The following is a 17223-nucleotide window of genomic DNA, read 5'->3' as shown; positions in this document are numbered from 1 at the left end:
TAGAATATTCAGTAGAATTGTAATTGCAATCAATGCACGTTTAGGTTATCCATCCAGGCCAGGTTTCTGTAGTTCAAGCTGCATTCACACCAAGACCGGAAAAAGTAGAATGGGCAGCGGGCCTTGTACAAGCCTTTGAAGAACATCAGAAGGAAGGAAAGGTAATTAAGTCCTTGTTGTTTACAGTACAGTATACGGTAATATGTTAATCTTAATTTGTTCCAACACGGTTACTTACCTAGAACTACCTTCTTAGGAGTTACTGGTTAACTCTACCTAACCGACCAGCTTTTTGTATAGTTTACCCCCCTCTTCCCGTTTTCTACGGGGTCAACCTCTGGCAGTGTGGTACGTGCCCTGAGGCAACCCCGGGGTCAGGCAGCGTGCTAGCTCAGGTCGAATCGCCAGTAAGTTTCTGGTCGCGACGCGATAAACATCTCGCCGCGCTCTCTCTTACCTTGTGCGACCCTTGTGTCCCCCGATCCTTTGTGCTTACCGCGTGTTACCCACGTGTTTCATTTTCACTTTCCCGTTCCATCCTTGTGTCTCTTGGTGTGTTAGCCTTGTGTTATGGAGCATCCTCGTCGTTGCCCTGGGCCTGTGGCTGGGAAGTTTTGCGGGGCTTTCCTCTCTAAGCCTGAGGTTGATCCCCACTCCTTGTGCTCCGCGTGTAGGGGGAAAGCGTGTTCCCCTACCTCTACGTGCCCGGTGTTCTTGTGAACAGTACGTGGCTCTGTATTTATTTATTGATTTTAGCCCCGTTCAGTGTTGATTCTCAAATTGGGTTAATAACATTCCATGGTCCTTTATGTAGTTTATTATATAAACCATGAGCCATTAATTGAGTATAACTGAAAACAAAAGAAAACACTTTTAGGCTAATGCCTACAAAACTGGTAGGATGCCATTGGCTATATCAAAGGTACAAATAAAAACATAATATAAAAACATAATATCAAAACGGTACAAAAATACATACTGTAAGCAAATTAACGTATCTTACCACAATTTTGGGGACTTAATCCATTAGATATACAACATGAAGAAATCCATGACAAGTAAGTCACATTTCATGTGCTTGAATCTGAGGCAGCAGTTGTTGTGATTGTTTACATCTACCCAGTAGAGTGGGAAGTACCTCGTCCACCTTGGTGGAATGTATTTTAGTATTGTTTCAAGACTTAGATATAAGTGGGTGTTCTAATGACAGTAACACCCGGAGTGTGCTAATTGGTCTGAGATCCAGTGGGTGCTCTTCGGGACGAAGAAGAAGAAGGCAGCTAAGAAGATGCCTAAGGATTCCAGCTTTTCTTCGCCTTTAGGTTCGCCAGACGACTCGGCAGACCGTAGCGCCCGTCCTTCTTCCCCTACCCAGCGTAGGGGACGAGGTAAGTCCGTTGCGGGGAAGAGGCCCATTGCCCTTCCCCAAGAGTCTGATATTCCTGTGGGGGAAGTTTCCAGTGTGGGGCAGGCATGTGTGGGGCCTGAGTGTAGTGCGGAAGTGTGGGTAGGAGGCGAGGGCCTGGTGCCCGCAGGTCCCATCGCCTCGGAAGATCCAATGTGGGGTAGGCCGAGTGCCGATACTTTCCCTGCCTTGTGGCGTGTTTCGGGGGCTTCAACCGCCGGGGGAGACACGGAGAAAGGTAGTTCGTCGTCTTTGGACCCCGCCACGTGGTTGAAACCAAGGACTCCCTTCAGGTCTCCCGTTAGAGGAGAAGAGGATGTAGATCAATGGCTCTGTAAAGGGCTCGCGCGGTCTCCTCCGGCTCCCTCGGCTACGCTACCCCCCGTGTTTCTGCAACCGCCCACACCTGAGAAACGACGTGATTTTCCCCCCGCGGTCTTGGACGTGTCGGCCGGTCGGAGAGCTCCGTCCTCATCCCCGTCGTCGTCGTCGTCATCGGACTCTTCGTCTTCTTCGTCTTCAGAGGACGAAGACAGGAACCTTAACAAAAGGAAGAGGGAGAAATACCGCAAGAAGAAAAAGTCTCGTTCCTGCTCGAGGCACGGTAGGAAACGGTCGAAGTCCTCTAAGAAGAAAGCGAAGAGGAGTAAGTCAAAGGACTGGGTGAATGTCACAGTGCCCCGGAGCGAGCTGTTTAGGTTTTCCACAGCCGCGGCTGCTTCCGGATGGCTCCCTAGAGCCTTGCCTTCATTGTGTCACCCTCCTAGCTCCTCCTTCGGCATGAGGGCTCGAACCGGGACCCCCGTGTAGTGTTTAACCCGACGGTAGCCCCCGCTCCTTCTTCCCTTAGGAAGGATATAAGGAGTGTGAAGGAAGGCTTAGCGTCGACCACGGGCACCTTGGAGGCCTTCCTTAAGCACCAAGGGCGCCCGTCGGTCCGCATGGATCCCCCATCCACGGAGCCCCCCGTGGAACAAGGTACTCCCATGACGGATGCCTTCGTATCCACGGGGCAGCCCATACCACTGGCAGGCTCGGAGGGCGTTGGTACTCCCATGACGGATGCCTTCGTCCCCACGGGGCAGCCCATACCACTGGCAGGCTCGTCGGGCGTTGCTTTTCCCACCGTCACGGCGTACCCCCGTACGAAGGAACTGGTGACGGAAGACCTGGTGGAAGGAGGGGAGTGCTCGACGGACGACATCTCCTCCTACCGTAAGGTTCTAGCCCTTATTCGAAGGCATCACCGGTTGGATGAGCCCAAGCCCTCAGCTGCAAAGGCCGTACTTTCCGGACTGTCCAGGATGATCGACAGTCCGGTACAACAAAAGCCATCTTTGTCTCTCCCTCTCGCTCAAGACGTGAAGTTGGGGATGGAGCAGATTGATGGATACTTGGCAGGACTAGCAGAGGCCCCCAGAAGCCAGAGTTCCTCCAAACTTCTTCCGGGCCTGAAATCCCAGAAGCGATTTTACGTTCCCGAAGGGCATCGCGGTGGTCCCCGTGCAGTAGAAGCAGCGGTGACCGCGCTGAACCAGGGAGCCTCGGAAGACAGGGCATCCACTGCCCCGTGTGCTTTTCCCCGTCGGAAGCATCTATGATGGAGGACATGGCTCAGGACCTGGTCTACGTGTCCTCCTGGTTAGATTGGTGGTCATGCGCTTTGGTGGGGTTTCAGGCATCACACGACCTCTCCCTCCCAGAAAATCAGGCCATGCTGAGGGATCTTGTTAACTCTGGGGCCAAAGCTTTTAAGTTTTTATCGTCCCAGTCTCTGTCGGTTGCTTCGAACTGGGTCCTGAGGAAAAGGGATACAGTACTGAGCAAGCTAGTGCGGAAGTTGCCAGACAGGGAAGCAAGGAGACTGAGGAATTCCTCCGTGTGGGGGAATGACATTTTCCCCATCAATTTGGTAGAAAATACTATGGAGAAGGTGAGGAAAGTGAGAGAAGCGGATCCTAGGCCCCCTCCTATGAGGAAGGCCATGTTTAGGAGAGCCCCAACGGACGTCCCTCACCCCTCACAGTCCACACCCTTGCTGCCCCGAAGAGATCCTCCTTCAGCCCCTTGGCTCCAAGCCTCGCAGCAGCCCACCCGTAGGACCACGGCAGGCCCTCAGTCAGCCTACAGACCCTCCTACGGTAACGCTAGGAGAGGTAGATCTGGCCGCTCCTCCAGGAGAAGGTAGGAAGAGAGGCCCCCTACTCCCGCAGGAGCCCCTAGTAGGGGTATGCCTCAGACATTTTTGGCAAGCATGGCGGGATCTCGGTGCGGATCCCTGGACGGTGACGGTCCTGAAGGAAGGCTACAGACTCCCGTTCCTGGAAGAGCCTCCCCCTCTCATCCCAGCCCAGAGAGCCGAATGGCTGGTTCCAAAGGACCCCTTGAAGAGGGTGGCGCTACAAGAGGAAGTAGCGTCCATGATCGACAAGGGAGCTTTGGAGACAGTGGAGAACCCCGGCCCGGGTTTCTTCAGCAGGCTCTTCCTTGTGGAGAAATCGACAGGAGGGTGGAGGCCAGTCATAGATCTCTCAGCCCTCAACAAGTTCGTCTTAAAGACGGATTTCAAGATGGATACCCCCAAGACAGTGATCGCAGCCTTGAGGGAGGGGGATTTCCTCATGTCTCTCGACCTCAAGGATGCCTATTTTCAAATCCCCGTGCACCCCTCCAGCAGGAAGTTCCTCAGGATCAAGTGGGAGTCCAGGGTCCTGCAGTTCAAGACCCTGTGCTTCGGCCTCTCTACGGCCCCGCAAGTGTTCACGAGTGTTCGCCGCGATCTCGGCGTGGGCACACGAGAAAGGCATACGACTACTCAGGTACCTGGACGACTGGTTGCTGCTTTCTGCCTCAAGGGAACAACTGAAGGAGCAAGGCGTTATGTTGCTCGATCTCTGCAAGGTGTTAGGGATCACGGTCAACCTATGGAAGTCCCAGCTAGTCCCCAGCACCAGGATGACTTACTTGGGGATGGTCCTGGACACCCAGTTAGTAAGGGCCTTCCCCTCAGAGGAGAGGTTAGCCAACCTAGAACGTATCCTTCAACCCTTCCTGACGGGACAACCCAGGAGGGCCAAGGACTGGCAGAAGTTACTGGGTCATCTGGTTTCCCTGGAAAAATTAGTACCGCAAGGGAAACTCAGGCTCTGCCCGGTACAATGGAATCTAAAGGAGGCGTGGATCCAAGGCAAGGAGCCCCACAAAATAGTCCCAGTCCTCCCGAAGACGAGAGAGACCCTTCTTTGGTGGAACATCAGGTCAAACACAGGGAAGGGGATGCCCTTCGCCTCCGACCCCCCGGAGATGCTGTTGTTCACGGACGCATCGAAGGAGTGCTGGGGAGCACACCTGCTAGGAAAATCAGCTAAAGGGCAGTGGTCCAGCGAGGAGGCGTCTCTCCATATAAACATCCTAGAGATGATAGCGGTTCTAAGGGCGTGTTGACAATTCATACACTTCCTGCGAGGGAACACTGAGGCGTTAATGTGCGACAACGCCACAGTAGTGGCGTATGTAAAGAAGCAGGGAGGCATGAAGTCAAAGGTCCTCTGCGCCCTAACCACGGAACTGTTGGAGTGGGCCACAGAAGAAGGGATAGAACTGACGGCAAGGTTCATTCCAGGAAAGAGGAACGTGATGGATGACGGCCTCAGCAGGGCGGGTCAAGTGATAGGTTCGGAGTGGACCCTACACCCGGAGGTAGCTCGAGCAGTCATCCTACTGTGGGGCTCCCCAGTGATAGACTTGTTCGCCACACATCTTAATGGCCAACTCCCCGTGTTCTGTTCTCCAATCCCAGACCCGTCAGCAGCGTTCGAGGACGCCTTCCAACATCCCTGGGACGGTCTCGATGTGTATGCCTTCCCTCCCTTCAGTTTGATCAGGCAAGTGTTGAAGAGAGTGAGAGTGTCGTCCAACCTGTCGATGACTTTAGTAGCGCCCTGGTGGCCGGAGAGAGACTGGTTCGCAGACCTAAAGGAATTAGCTCTTCGTCCTCCTTGGACGCTTCCGGACAGGCCAGACCTCCTGCGACAACCTCACTTTCACAGGTGGCACGAAAACCCTCGATCCCTCCGCCTTCACACGTGGAGGTTATCGAGAAGCTCCTGAAGAAAGAAGGATACTCATCGAGAACCGCGACAAGGATGTCTGGTTATCTACGGCGTTCCTCGGCAGTTGTCTACCAGGCGAAGTGGGCAGTCTTCCTGAAGTGGTGTGCATCCAGAAACATCAGGCCCTTAGGGGCGTCAATCCAGGACATTGCAGACTTTCTGGTGTACCTGAGAGACGACGTGGGTTCGTCCATCCCGGCCATCAAAGGAGTTCGAGCAGCCCTAGGTCAAGTCTTCCTCCTTAGGGGCATTGACTTGGGAGCCTCAAGGCATATCTCGGTGCTCATCCGCAGTTTTGAGCAATCATGTCCCCCCCAGGAGGTACGGGTTCCACAGTGGGACTTAGCAAGAGTTCTCAAGGTTCTGTCAGAGCCGCCCTTCGAACCTCTCAGGGACGTACTAGACAGAGAACTCACCCTTAAAACAGCTTTTCTTTTAGCCCTGGCCTCGGCGAAGAGAGTTAGCGAGTTACACGGCCTCTCTTACGAGGTCTCACACTCCAAAGGGTGGAGGGAAGTTGTCTTTAGGTTTGTCCCTAGTTTTGTGGCGAAAACGCAGAACCCAGCGTGTTGGGATCCTTGGTTTGAGGGTTTTCCGGTGCCAGCCATCCCTCGATCCGACAACCCGAAGGATCTACTCTTATGTCCCGTGAGAACTGTAAGAAAATACCTGGAGAGGACTGCAAAATACCACCCTCAGATCAAAAATTTATTCATCTCAACAGGCCGGGTGAAGAAACCGGTCTCGAAAAATTCTATCTCTTTCTGGCTGAGACAAGTGATAAGGAGGGCCTACGAGGCTTCTGGGACTCCTCTCCCTGGAAAACCAAGACCTCATGATATCAGGGCTCTGAGCACCTCTCTGGCTTTCGAGAAGAACATGGCTGTGGGTAAGATCCTGAAGGCTGGGACCTGGTCTAGACAGTCCACCTTCACGGAACATTATCTAAAAGATTGTACAAGAAAATCCTTGGACAAGTTTTCTATTGGCCCAATTGTGTCGGCCCTTCAGGAGATCTAAGGTCATAGCCCCAGGGTAACCGGGGGTGTTAATGCCAAGAGACACTAGTTCCTTCCTTAACCTTACTCCCCCCCTTTTTCCTTCCTTCCCCGGATCGAACGGGCCAGGAAGATGTTGAGAAGACCTTAATCACTGAAAGGAACACCCTTCAAGAGGACATGTATGGGAATTGGTTTTGAAAAGGTAAGCCATTTAGACACTAAGTGAGTTTTTTGGATAGTTTTCCCCTACCTTTCATGCAGTTTTCAAGTGGTCTTGGAACCAAGACCTCCTTAGAGGTTCCCTCTCTCGTGTGCCTCCCCGTCGAATCCTGATCCCTGCAGGATACTCCCACCTCCTAAAGTGTAAGTCTCCTAAGAAGGTAGTTCTAGGTAAGTAACCGTGTTGGAACAAATCACAAATTTTTAAGTAATTTGTATTTTTCCTAACATACTTACCTAGAACTACCTTCGGGTTATGGCCCACCCATCCTTCCCCGAGAACCTGCAGGATCGAGTAATACCTATTCCAACGAAACTTACTGGTGATTCGACCTGAGCTAGCACGCTGCCTGACCCCCGGGTCGCCTCAGGGCACGTACCACACTGACAGAGGTTGACCCCGTAGAAAACGGGAAGAGGGGGGTAAACTATACAAAAAGCTGGTCGGTTAGGTAGAGTTAACCAGTAACTCCTAAGAAGGTAGTTCTAGGTAAGTATGTTAGGAAAAATACAAATTACTTAAAAATTTGTGATTCTTTAGTCCTCTTTATGTAACAAATAACATAGTTTATTTTTATAAACTCATAAATGTTTTATAATCAAACTCTTGAGTAATTTTATGAAAAAAATGATTGGTATTAACTTTCAAAAATTCAATTTGCAGGGTGCCTTTACTTACAAAGGACACATGATTGATATGCCGTTACTTCTTCAAGCTCGTAATATTTTGCAAATGGCATCGCGTACATAGAAAAGGTAATTTTAATGTGCTTTATAATACAAGAAAATTTGCAGTTGGAAGGTAAATAATATAGGACGTGGTTCACACAGTACCATACAAATCAGAAGAAATTGTTTTTATTCTTGTACTGTACTTGACAATGATTACAAACTGGGCATAGCTCGGTATTATTTTTCTCTTTTAATATACTAAAACAAAGCTCATAATTATATTTGTCAGTAATTAGTAGATTTATTGTTTTTTGACACAATTCACATATAACTTTTGAATAGAAATTTACCTTGGAAACAGGGGATCTCTCTAAAGTATGTAAAAGAATGTTCTGTTGTATAGCCTTTCTTTAGTAAATGTTTTGAAAGATATTAAGAGTAACAATTAATTATTTTGATGATTAGAAAATTAGATAAAAATTTTCTTGCCCTCCCTTCCTTTCTGTGTCAGTTCCAAAGTCTGGCAAAAAATTACAAATCTTAAAGAAACTTTTATTTTTTTTAACTTTTATTTTTCTTAACTATACGAACCTGATTCATTTAATAAGAAGTAACCAGCGAAGCTGGAATGGCTGTTGAAATTCCAATAATATAGCATGGAAGCCTCGGTCACTTGTTAGTTAGGAGAGGTTGAGATGGGAAGTAACTTGAAGAACTCAAGTTTTTGTAGATGGGAAAAATACATATTTACAAATTACTGTACAGTAATTTGTAGAGTGACCTGTGTAGTTTTTCCTATGACATAGCCCATTCAAGAAGGGGCTAGGTTTTGTTCAACTCTGTTGCAAAGACTCAAAATCTGGCAGTCTTAGACTATAGGTTCACATCCTTAAACATTTTGAGTCTTCAGAAAGTAACGAATGATCCTGACCCTCTACTTTTGTGTCCTATGAGAGCGCTAAGGTGGTATCTCAACCACCCAAGAAGAGCTCGCCCATACACGAAACCTGTTTGTAAGTATGGGCAGGGTGAAGGTCACAAAAAACAATCTCTTCTTGGATTAAGCTGGTCATTGACTGAGCCATTAGTCCCTCCCCTTCTTGGCAAGGAAAGGCACAAACTAGAGCTCGTGATGTTAGGAGTAAGCATATCCCTGGCATTCAGGAAGAGCCTATCTGTGACGAAGGTGCTACAGGCGGGTGTGTGAAAGCGTCAGACCGCCTCCACAGCCCACTACTTGCAAGAAGTAGTACACATATCTCTAGATATGTTCTTACTAGGACCTGTGGTGACTGCCCAGCAAGGGGTATAGCTACCTTTGCTCCCTCATAAGAGTATTAGCAGCTAGTGGAGGAGTAAGGTTACAGTATTAATCTGGGATGAATGGAAAGAATAACTGGACCTTTTTTTTTTTCTTTCTTTTTTTTTCCTCTAGTTAGCTGGAGCTTGATTGAACTGCAGGCAAGTCTCCATGTAGCTCCTTAGCTGGTATATGTGGCGATATAGATTTTTACGTCTCCATTCTTCTTACGAGGGGGAGATATGTGGTCTGATTAAATCACAGTGTGTATCCATAAACCTATTGCTTATATATTGCTAGGACAGTGTCACGTTAGAGTTCTACATTCACTTCCCACCTTTGTATGGGCCATTACCCTGCTGGCATTATTATGCCACTGGTTAATGAGGTGTCAGGATGTCAGGAAGCTTATCTCAGGCACTTCACCCTCAGATGCAACGATCCAGGGTATTAAAATTCCAGCCAGTTGGAAAGTGGACTTCCACCCACCATAGGGTGAGGCTCCTTTGTAAAGAACAAAGGTTTTATATGTTTATTTACTATTCAGACCTGAGTTCTTTACACAAATCTTACCCACCATCACCTAACCCGGAAGTCCCGGCTACAATCAAAATGTTGTGAGTGGGTACAGTAGGTTCTTCCCCACTACCCACTGGTAACAACAGGACCGGTTGTTGGCATTTTGTTTTAGAAGTTCTAATGCCTGCGCTACAGCTTGCACTATTTTCTGTCTCTTATGTAAAGAACTCTGGTTTGTATAGTTAGGAAAAATATAAATTACTTTTAAATTTGTCATATTTATGGACTCGTGGAATGTATTGAATAAATTTTCTTTATTTCTTATGGGAAAAATTATTTTAGATTACAAGTATTTTAGTTTATAAGCTCGCTCCCAGAACGAAATAAACTAGTAAACTGAGATACTGCTGTACTTTAAATTTCTTTTTTTTGTTCTGACACAAATTCAAAAGTATTGTTCTTTAAAAGGAGGCTCATCCTTAGGGGGAAGAAGTCCCTGTAAACCAAAATCTGATTGGTTTAACTTTACTGGGAAATGTCAGAACACCTAGTCCTGTATAGGATTGGAGGCAGTGACTCCTGTCAACCTGCTAACAGTCTGAGTATGATGTTACAGGTGTTAGGTTTGTCCCCTGCCAGATGGATTGGCAGACTTCATAGAACCTTTATTCTTGTGTGGGATATGTCGTCCAAATTTGTTACATGTATTCCATCAATCCTCTTGGGTTGGTATATCTCCTCCCTTTTAATAATAATGATCCAACCATTCTTCCCCTTGTCTGAGAAGATGGAGGAGATACTTCTTAAAACATCTTGTCCGATTAGAATGGTTGCCTGGTTATGAAGCTTATCTGTATCTAGCGTCCGATCCAGCAAATAATGGGAGATCTATTGCACTCCAGTGGCAGGGATGAATGAAGTGCAAAAGGCCAGTCAATCTACCTCTCCCTCTATTGTTATGTCGAGACCGCTATCTTGGAATCGATGGAGGACTTGAAGCTGGTGTCAAGGACAAAGCAGAGGTACTTTTCAGTAGGACTGAGGAATGGGTATCAGTAAATATGTATCCTCTAAGTCCCCTAAAAGCCTAAAATTTTCTTCTCTGATGGCAGACCACACAGTGTTTGGGGTCTTCATGCTGAATGATGTCTAGTAAATAATTTGTTCAGAGGAGAGATGTCAATTACTGGTTTTCTGTTCCCATTCGACTTCTCCACCAGGAAGAGTCAATTGTAGAAAACAGGAGGAGTCTTAAACAACTAAGAGCACCATCTTCACCTGCATCACTTGCCTCTGCAGCTAAAGCCAAAACTTTCTGAAACACCAATAGGTTGCTTGTGAGGGGAGAGTGAAGAATAGATAGTGTTTGCCCTGAAGCACTTCCACCATGCACTGTACTGATCTCTGTCACTGCCTTATTGCCCAATGGCATGACAGCCTCCCCCCATACACAAGTTGGAGGAAGGGACTGCCACTTCAAGCATCTTCTTCCATCCTCTACCGCACTTCCTGAACTGGTTGGATTGAATGTGAAAGGGTGGAGTGTTGTCTGAAACTTTCTATGAGGAAGAATTAGATGGAAGTCTTAATTTGATGTTAAGGGTTGTTGGAGCTGCTGCAAAGCGGATCTTGAAGGAGTGGCAGAGACCAGGGTCTTGTTGCAGTTGCCTTTGAAAGGTTTGGGCCTTTCAAAGTGACTGCATGATGCATAAAGGAGCCTTGGCTAACCCTCTTCCACTTCTCCAGTGTCACCTCAGTATCTCTCTTAGGAGAAAGGGCTGTAGCCCTGTCACCTCAGTATCTCTCTTAGGAGAAAGGGCTGTAGCCTGGAAAAGAGGGAGATTCTGTACTTAATCAGCGTTCCTGGAGCTGATAAATCGTTAGTGGCTGGATAGGCGACTCAATTGAACTGCTGGTGGATACAGACCACCTGGAGGCTGGCCATGAATGGCAAAAAGGCTAGAGCTGAAAAGGAAATATTTCCTATTCTTGAGTGAATCTTCTGTCAAGAGAGTAGGGGAGGCCGAATCTTATTCGAGAGGCAGGATCTTCTTTGACTGGCTAGACCACAGTGAAACTGAGAATCCACTCTGTCCAACTGAAAATTTTAAACTGTAAAGGGCATACAGAAGAGAGTGAGTTGGTGTCCTTCATTTATCCGGCACACCACAGTATATCCTTCTTTTAATTTATCCCTCATCTGTCTGCTCACTTTTTCTAAGAGAAAGCAAAAATTTAAAACTGCTAAAATTAGAGAAGCAGAGAGAGTATGTGTGTACAGCTTGCGGTTGAAGTAAAAAGTAAGTGCCCACCTGACTTAACAGGTAGGCTAGACTTCTCCACTACCTGTCAGTAGTCAACTACCTTCGTTAAAATTTCTACGGCTATTTAAGCTTTACTGAACTCTATACTCCCGTTAAAGGAAGATGGTTTGTGTTTAGAGAAATTTTGAATAAGTACAGTATAACATTCCAGCTTGGCAAGTTGAGTAAATAAATTTCTTTTGCTTCTAATATTTTACAATACATATTAATTTTTTCTCTAAGTATATCATAGTTTCAAGTGTTTTTTCATTGTAAAAGATAGGGTTCAATATTTAATAAATTGGTTCATTAGTAGATACATATTAGATATTATAAGGGATTTATGATGTATTGATTATATCCAGGTTCAGGTTTCCTCAGATTATTGTATGCTGTATTTTATTTTCATCTTAAAAATTCTTGAGGGTAATTTTGGCTCATTAATCTTTTCTCTATTTTACACCCCTTTGTTTTCAGTTGCATTATGTCTTGAAGTTTTAACATTTCAAATTATACATTGATAATAGTTTTAATTCATCAATCAAGTGGTCACGGAAATTGAGCTTTTGATATTGTATATATTGTGTAATTACAGCATGTTTAATTCATATTTTTCAATATTAAACTTAGCCGGTGATCATATAGCTGCAACTCTGTTGCTCGACAGAAAAACCTACGGTCAAAATACGCCAGCGATCGCTATGTAGGTGGGGGTGTACATCAACAGCGCCATCTGTCGAGCAGGTACTTAGTACTCCAAGCAAACAAAGAACCAATTTTCTCTCTGTCGGGCTACCGGCAAGACCTACTAATACGCTGTTACTAACTGGATTTGTTTTCACAACTATTTGGTGAAGTACACTATTCTAGTTTTGAGCTTTCGCTATGCAGGTGTTTTATCTCATCTCAAAACTTGAACTCGTTTTGGATAGATTTAATTATGGTGACAAAGAGAGTATGGACTCTCTTTCACTTTTAAATGGCCGACCCTTCCCTTAGACGGAAGTGTGTTTAGGTTTTTAGTAATTTTGCTTAACACGTTATAGATCTATATATTTTATATCTCTCCGCCATTATTAGGCCTCTTCGATTAACTTTCCATTTATTATAAACATATAAAAATAAATTTTTATGTTTTGTTTATATGCGACCTTTCCTGATAGTAGGCGGTCCTAACTTGGAACCGAAGTTAATCAACGTTGAGCCCGTTATATCCTATTTAAAGAATTTAAAATTTAATGTTTTATGAAAGAATTTCTTTGATAGTCTTCGTACTGTTTTCAAAGATGAACTAACGTTTAGTTTTTTAGACTACGCAGTTGTTGACGTTCAGGACGTTCAACATGCGCTCTATCGTTACGATAGAGAGAGAGTGTATCACGGTTTCACTTTGCAGTAAGAGTAAATCGATTATGACGTTTTGTTCATTCTTTCTTAGCTTAAATGTTTTAAATTCTATTTTAAAGGAACTTTTTAATTGAAAAACCTTTCAGTTTTTTCCTTTAGTCAAATAACATGTTTTTTTTTGACGAAATATAATTGGCCTCTTCTCTTAGGTGCGAAATCAAGAGAGAAAGAGAGAGAGAGATAGAGACGGAGGGAGAGAGAGGAGAGAAAACGTTCCGTTCAAGCGGGTAACGTTGTTCTCGTGTTACTCTCCTCCCTAGTCGCTGTACGGGGAAGAAGGTAAAACGTTTCTAGGGTTTTATTCTTGTCCCCAGGCTATGTGCGGTGAGAGATTGTAAACGTAGTTTATTTGAACGAGTGTTTAGTCTCTTTCCCAGCCACTGAATTTTTTATCTTTATATATGTTTTCTGTTTTTTGCTAGTATTAATAGCTGCATTATACGACTGATTTCGCAATTACTACCTTTTAATGAAGGGTAGAATTGCGTGTTTCAGGTAGAAATCAGTAAAAGTTTCGATTTCAGTGTAATAAGTGCAAAACAGAAAATCGAAGTGATAAAGTGATATGCGCAAAGTGTTACAGTGTTGCGTCCGAGGGTTCGTCTGTTCGTGCCTGTCGTTCACCTAGTCCGGGACCTCTTGCAAGCTCCCAAGCCCAGGGGAGAAGTAATGTCGAACGACTTATGGGTTCGTCAGGCCTTGATCAACGAACAGACGTTTCCCTCCGTGGTTTCGGGCGTATCTACCCAAGATCGCCCCACCCACACAAAGACGAGAGAGCCCATTTATTTCTCGTCTGCGGAAGAGGTTTCTCGTAAGAAACCATGGACCAAGGTCTCGCAGCTTATTAAGCGCAAGTCGGTCCCTTCCGCGCAAGTCCAACGGCCCAGTTGTAGCCACTGGGTCAGTTCGGACTCGCTGCAGTCTTCCGACGACTGCTCACCTCCTAAGAGAGGCAAAGCGGTACCGCATCAGGCAGTCACACCGTCTGTTGCCGCACCTGCTCCTGTAGACCCTAAGGGGTCTGTGCTGCAGACCATGCAGTCTCAGTTAATGTCATTGATGCGGGACTTTCGTGCGGAGAAGGTTGACACTGCACCAACCTCTAGCCTACAACCAACACGGTTGTGCGTCCTGTGGACGCTGAGGCAACCTTCTGCCGCACTCCAGCTGAGAGAGTCCCGCCACCCATGCGTTCCAGTGTACCCTGCCAGCCGCATGTTGACGTTCAGTAACGCAAGGAACCTTCCGTTGACTTTCGCGAGGTACAACAACAGTCTAAGTTGTTTTGTTTTGACGCGGTGCGTCAACCTCCGCATCCTAGAGTTGTTTTGACTGCTCAGTATAGACAGTCAAAGCAGTCTCGAGTGAACACTGTATGTCCTCACACCTGTTGTGGTTGACAGTTCAGTTGTTGACAGTTCACAGACTGTCAAGCAGTTACATGACGTTGCCTTCTGGTCTGCTACTAATGCACCAGTGAGAGACTCACTGAGATAACCTAGCTTTTATCGGACAAGGTTCCTGTAGATGAGAAAGTGCTGTTCTCCCTCCTACTGATATTCCTTTGAGGACTCTGTCATTTGGAGAGGAGCCTTAAGCTGCTTAGCCTCCTATGGACTTTAATTAAATCATGATGATTTTTTAAGGATCTTCGTCCGGATCTTGTAACTGCTGCTCCTCGTTCGCCTAAACGTCAGAACTTACACTAGGCCTAGCTACTTCGAAGCCGTTGTTGTTAAGCTAGTGCTCTCTCGCTCTCCTAGAGAGCGTTATGTTGGCTAGGCGACTGGTTTTTGCACCAGGAGGAGTTTTAGGGATTCAGCCTTTGATTTCCCTTCTTTTAAACTGGCTTATAGAGCGAGAGTCTGATAGGACACGAGAGAAGTTCTCGGCTTGGGAGTTCATGCCTCTGCCCAGATAGACTTCTCAATTCTGGTAGACTCGCCCTGGCGCCTAGCCAGGAGACGCTCCAAGTTGTTTACAGGTCAACTTCTCAACTTTTGTCGAGCCTTTGAAGTTTTGCTGTACTATTATGTCACACATAACAAGGCTTCCAGGGATGGTAAATGGTTCCGCCTCAGTCGCTAACCCCGTCTGTTGCCACACCTGCTCCCGTAGACCCTAAATGGGCTTTGCTGCAAGACATGCAGTCCAAGCTTGTGTCCTTGATAGAGGACTTAAATGCGGAGAAGAACCTTCTGGCCAACAACCTTCCAACCGGTTGGTTGTGCGCCCTGTTGACGCTGAGGTAACCTACTCGCGTCTGCCAGTTGAGGTGGTTCCTCCTTCTGGCCAACAACCTTCCAACCGGTCGGTTGTGCGCCCTGTTGACGCTGAGGTAACCTACTCGCGTCTGCCAGTTGAGGTGGTTCCTCCACCGATGCGACCCAGTGTGGGTTGCCAGTCGCACGTTGACGTTAAGCGACGCTCGGAGGTGGTTGTTGACGTTCAGTGTGTCACTAGGAAGACGTTCAACAACCAGCAGAGGTGACTTGTTGTGACGCAGTGCGTCATCCTCAGCAACCCGGTAGGGTGTTGACTGCACACCCAGACAGTCTAGACAGTTTCGGGTTGACGCTGTACTTCCTCGCGCACCCATGGTTGTTAACAGTTCACAGACTGTGCAGCAGTGCCATGATTTTGCGTCCGGCTCCGTCACGCATCCACCAGTGCGACCGGATTCAGCGAGTCAGACGTTGCCCACTCTGTTGCCGTTTCCTCATCAGTTTCGGATGAGGAACCCTCTGATGAGGACGTTGCTGAACAAGACGATCAACCCCCAGCCCTGCTATCCATCCAGAAGATGCTGAAGAAGGAACGCTGCCCAGTCAGGCTGTGGATGAGTCTGGTAGGGACACTGTCATCCGTGGATCAATTTGTGTCACTAGGAAGACTACACCTCCGTCCTCTTCTATACCATCTAGCTTTTCACTGGAAAAAGGACAAGACGCTAGAAGCGGTCTCGATCCCGGTTTCCGGAAAGATAAAGTCTTGTCTGACTTGGTGAAAGGACTATATCAACCTTAGAGAGGGTCTTCCCCTGACTGTTCAGACTCCCAACCACGTTCTCTTCTCGGACGCATCGGACGTAGGTTGGGGTGCGACATTAGACGATAGGGAATGCTCGGGATTATGGAACTCGAGTCAAAGGACAATGCATTTCAACTGCAAGGAGCTACTGGCAGTACGTCTGACCTGGAAAAGCTTCAGGTCTCTCCTTCAAGGCAAAGTGGTGGAGGTGAACTCGGACAACACCACGGCTTTGGCGTACATCTCCAAGCAAGGAGGGACCTACTCTCTGACATTGTACGAGATCGCAAGGGACCTCCTCACCTGGTCAAAAGGTCTAGACATATCACTAGTAACGAGGTTCATCCAAGGCAACTTGAATGTCATGGCAGATTGTCTCAGTCGGAAGGGACAAATAATTCCAACAGAATGGACCCTCCACAAGGATGTATGCAAGAGACTTTGGGCCACCTGGGGCCAGCCAACCATAGATCTCATCGCAACCTCGATGACCAAGAGGCTCCCAATATTTTGCTCACCAATCCCGGACCCAGCAGCAGTTCATATAGATGCCTTTCTACTAGATTGGTCACATCTACTGTAGATCTATATGCATTCCCTCCGTTCAAGATTGTCAACAAGGTACTGCAGAAGTTCGCCTCTCACGAAGGGACAAGGTTGACGCTAGTTGCTTCCCTCTGGCCCGCGAGAGAATGGCTCACCGAGGTACTTCGATGGCTAGTAGACGTTCCCAGAACACTGCCCCTAAGGGTGGACCTTCTACGTCAGCCACACGTAAAGAAGGTACACCAAGGCCTCCACGCTCTTCGTCTGACTGCCTTCAGACTATCGAAAGACTCTCGAGAGCTAGAGGCTTTTCAAAGGAGGCAACCAGAGCGATTGCTAGAGCAAGGAGAACATCCACCCTTAGAGTCTACCAATCGAAGTGGGAAATCTTCCGAAACTGGTGCAAGTCAGTATCCGTTCCTCGACCAGTACCTCTGTAACTCAAATAGCTGACTTTCTCTTATATCTGAGGAAAGAACGATCTCTTTCAGCTCCCACTATCAAGGGTTACAGAAGCATGTTGGCATCAGTCTTCCGTCACAGAGGCTTAGATCTTTCTAACAATAAAGATCTACAGGACCTCCTTAAGTCTTTTGAGACCACGAAGGAGCGTCGTTTGGTTACACCTGGTTGGAATTTAGACGTGGTACTAAGATTCCTTATGTCAGACAGGTTCGAACCGCTACAATCAGCCTCCTTGAAAGAT

The 17223-nt window shown here is 47.0% G+C and overlaps 1 protein-coding gene across 3 annotated transcripts in view; it reads left to right on the top strand.

The window, feature by feature from the left end:
• Positions 1-17223, top strand: part of LOC137658845 (citramalyl-CoA lyase, mitochondrial-like) — a 214161-nt gene that overhangs the window by 80303 nt on the left and 116635 nt on the right. For 2 of the 3 annotated variants that reach the window (XM_068393938.1, XM_068393939.1), the window contains exons 7-8: positions 45-161; positions 7402-7493. In XM_068393938.1, the coding sequence (XP_068250039.1) occupies positions 45-161; positions 7402-7488 (204 nt within the window). In that variant the 3' untranslated portion in view covers positions 7489-7493. Of the gene's footprint in view, positions 1-44; positions 162-7401; positions 7494-12008; positions 12089-17223 lie in introns of those variants that run through there. The other variant, XM_068393940.1, reaches the window with a different exon arrangement.

This window comes from Palaemon carinicauda, chromosome 19 (genome assembly GCF_036898095.1).
Source record: "Palaemon carinicauda isolate YSFRI2023 chromosome 19, ASM3689809v2, whole genome shotgun sequence".
In the NCBI taxonomy this organism is placed as follows: domain Eukaryota; kingdom Metazoa; phylum Arthropoda; class Malacostraca; order Decapoda; family Palaemonidae; genus Palaemon; species Palaemon carinicauda.
This window is presented reverse-complemented; position numbering and strand designations above follow the sequence as displayed.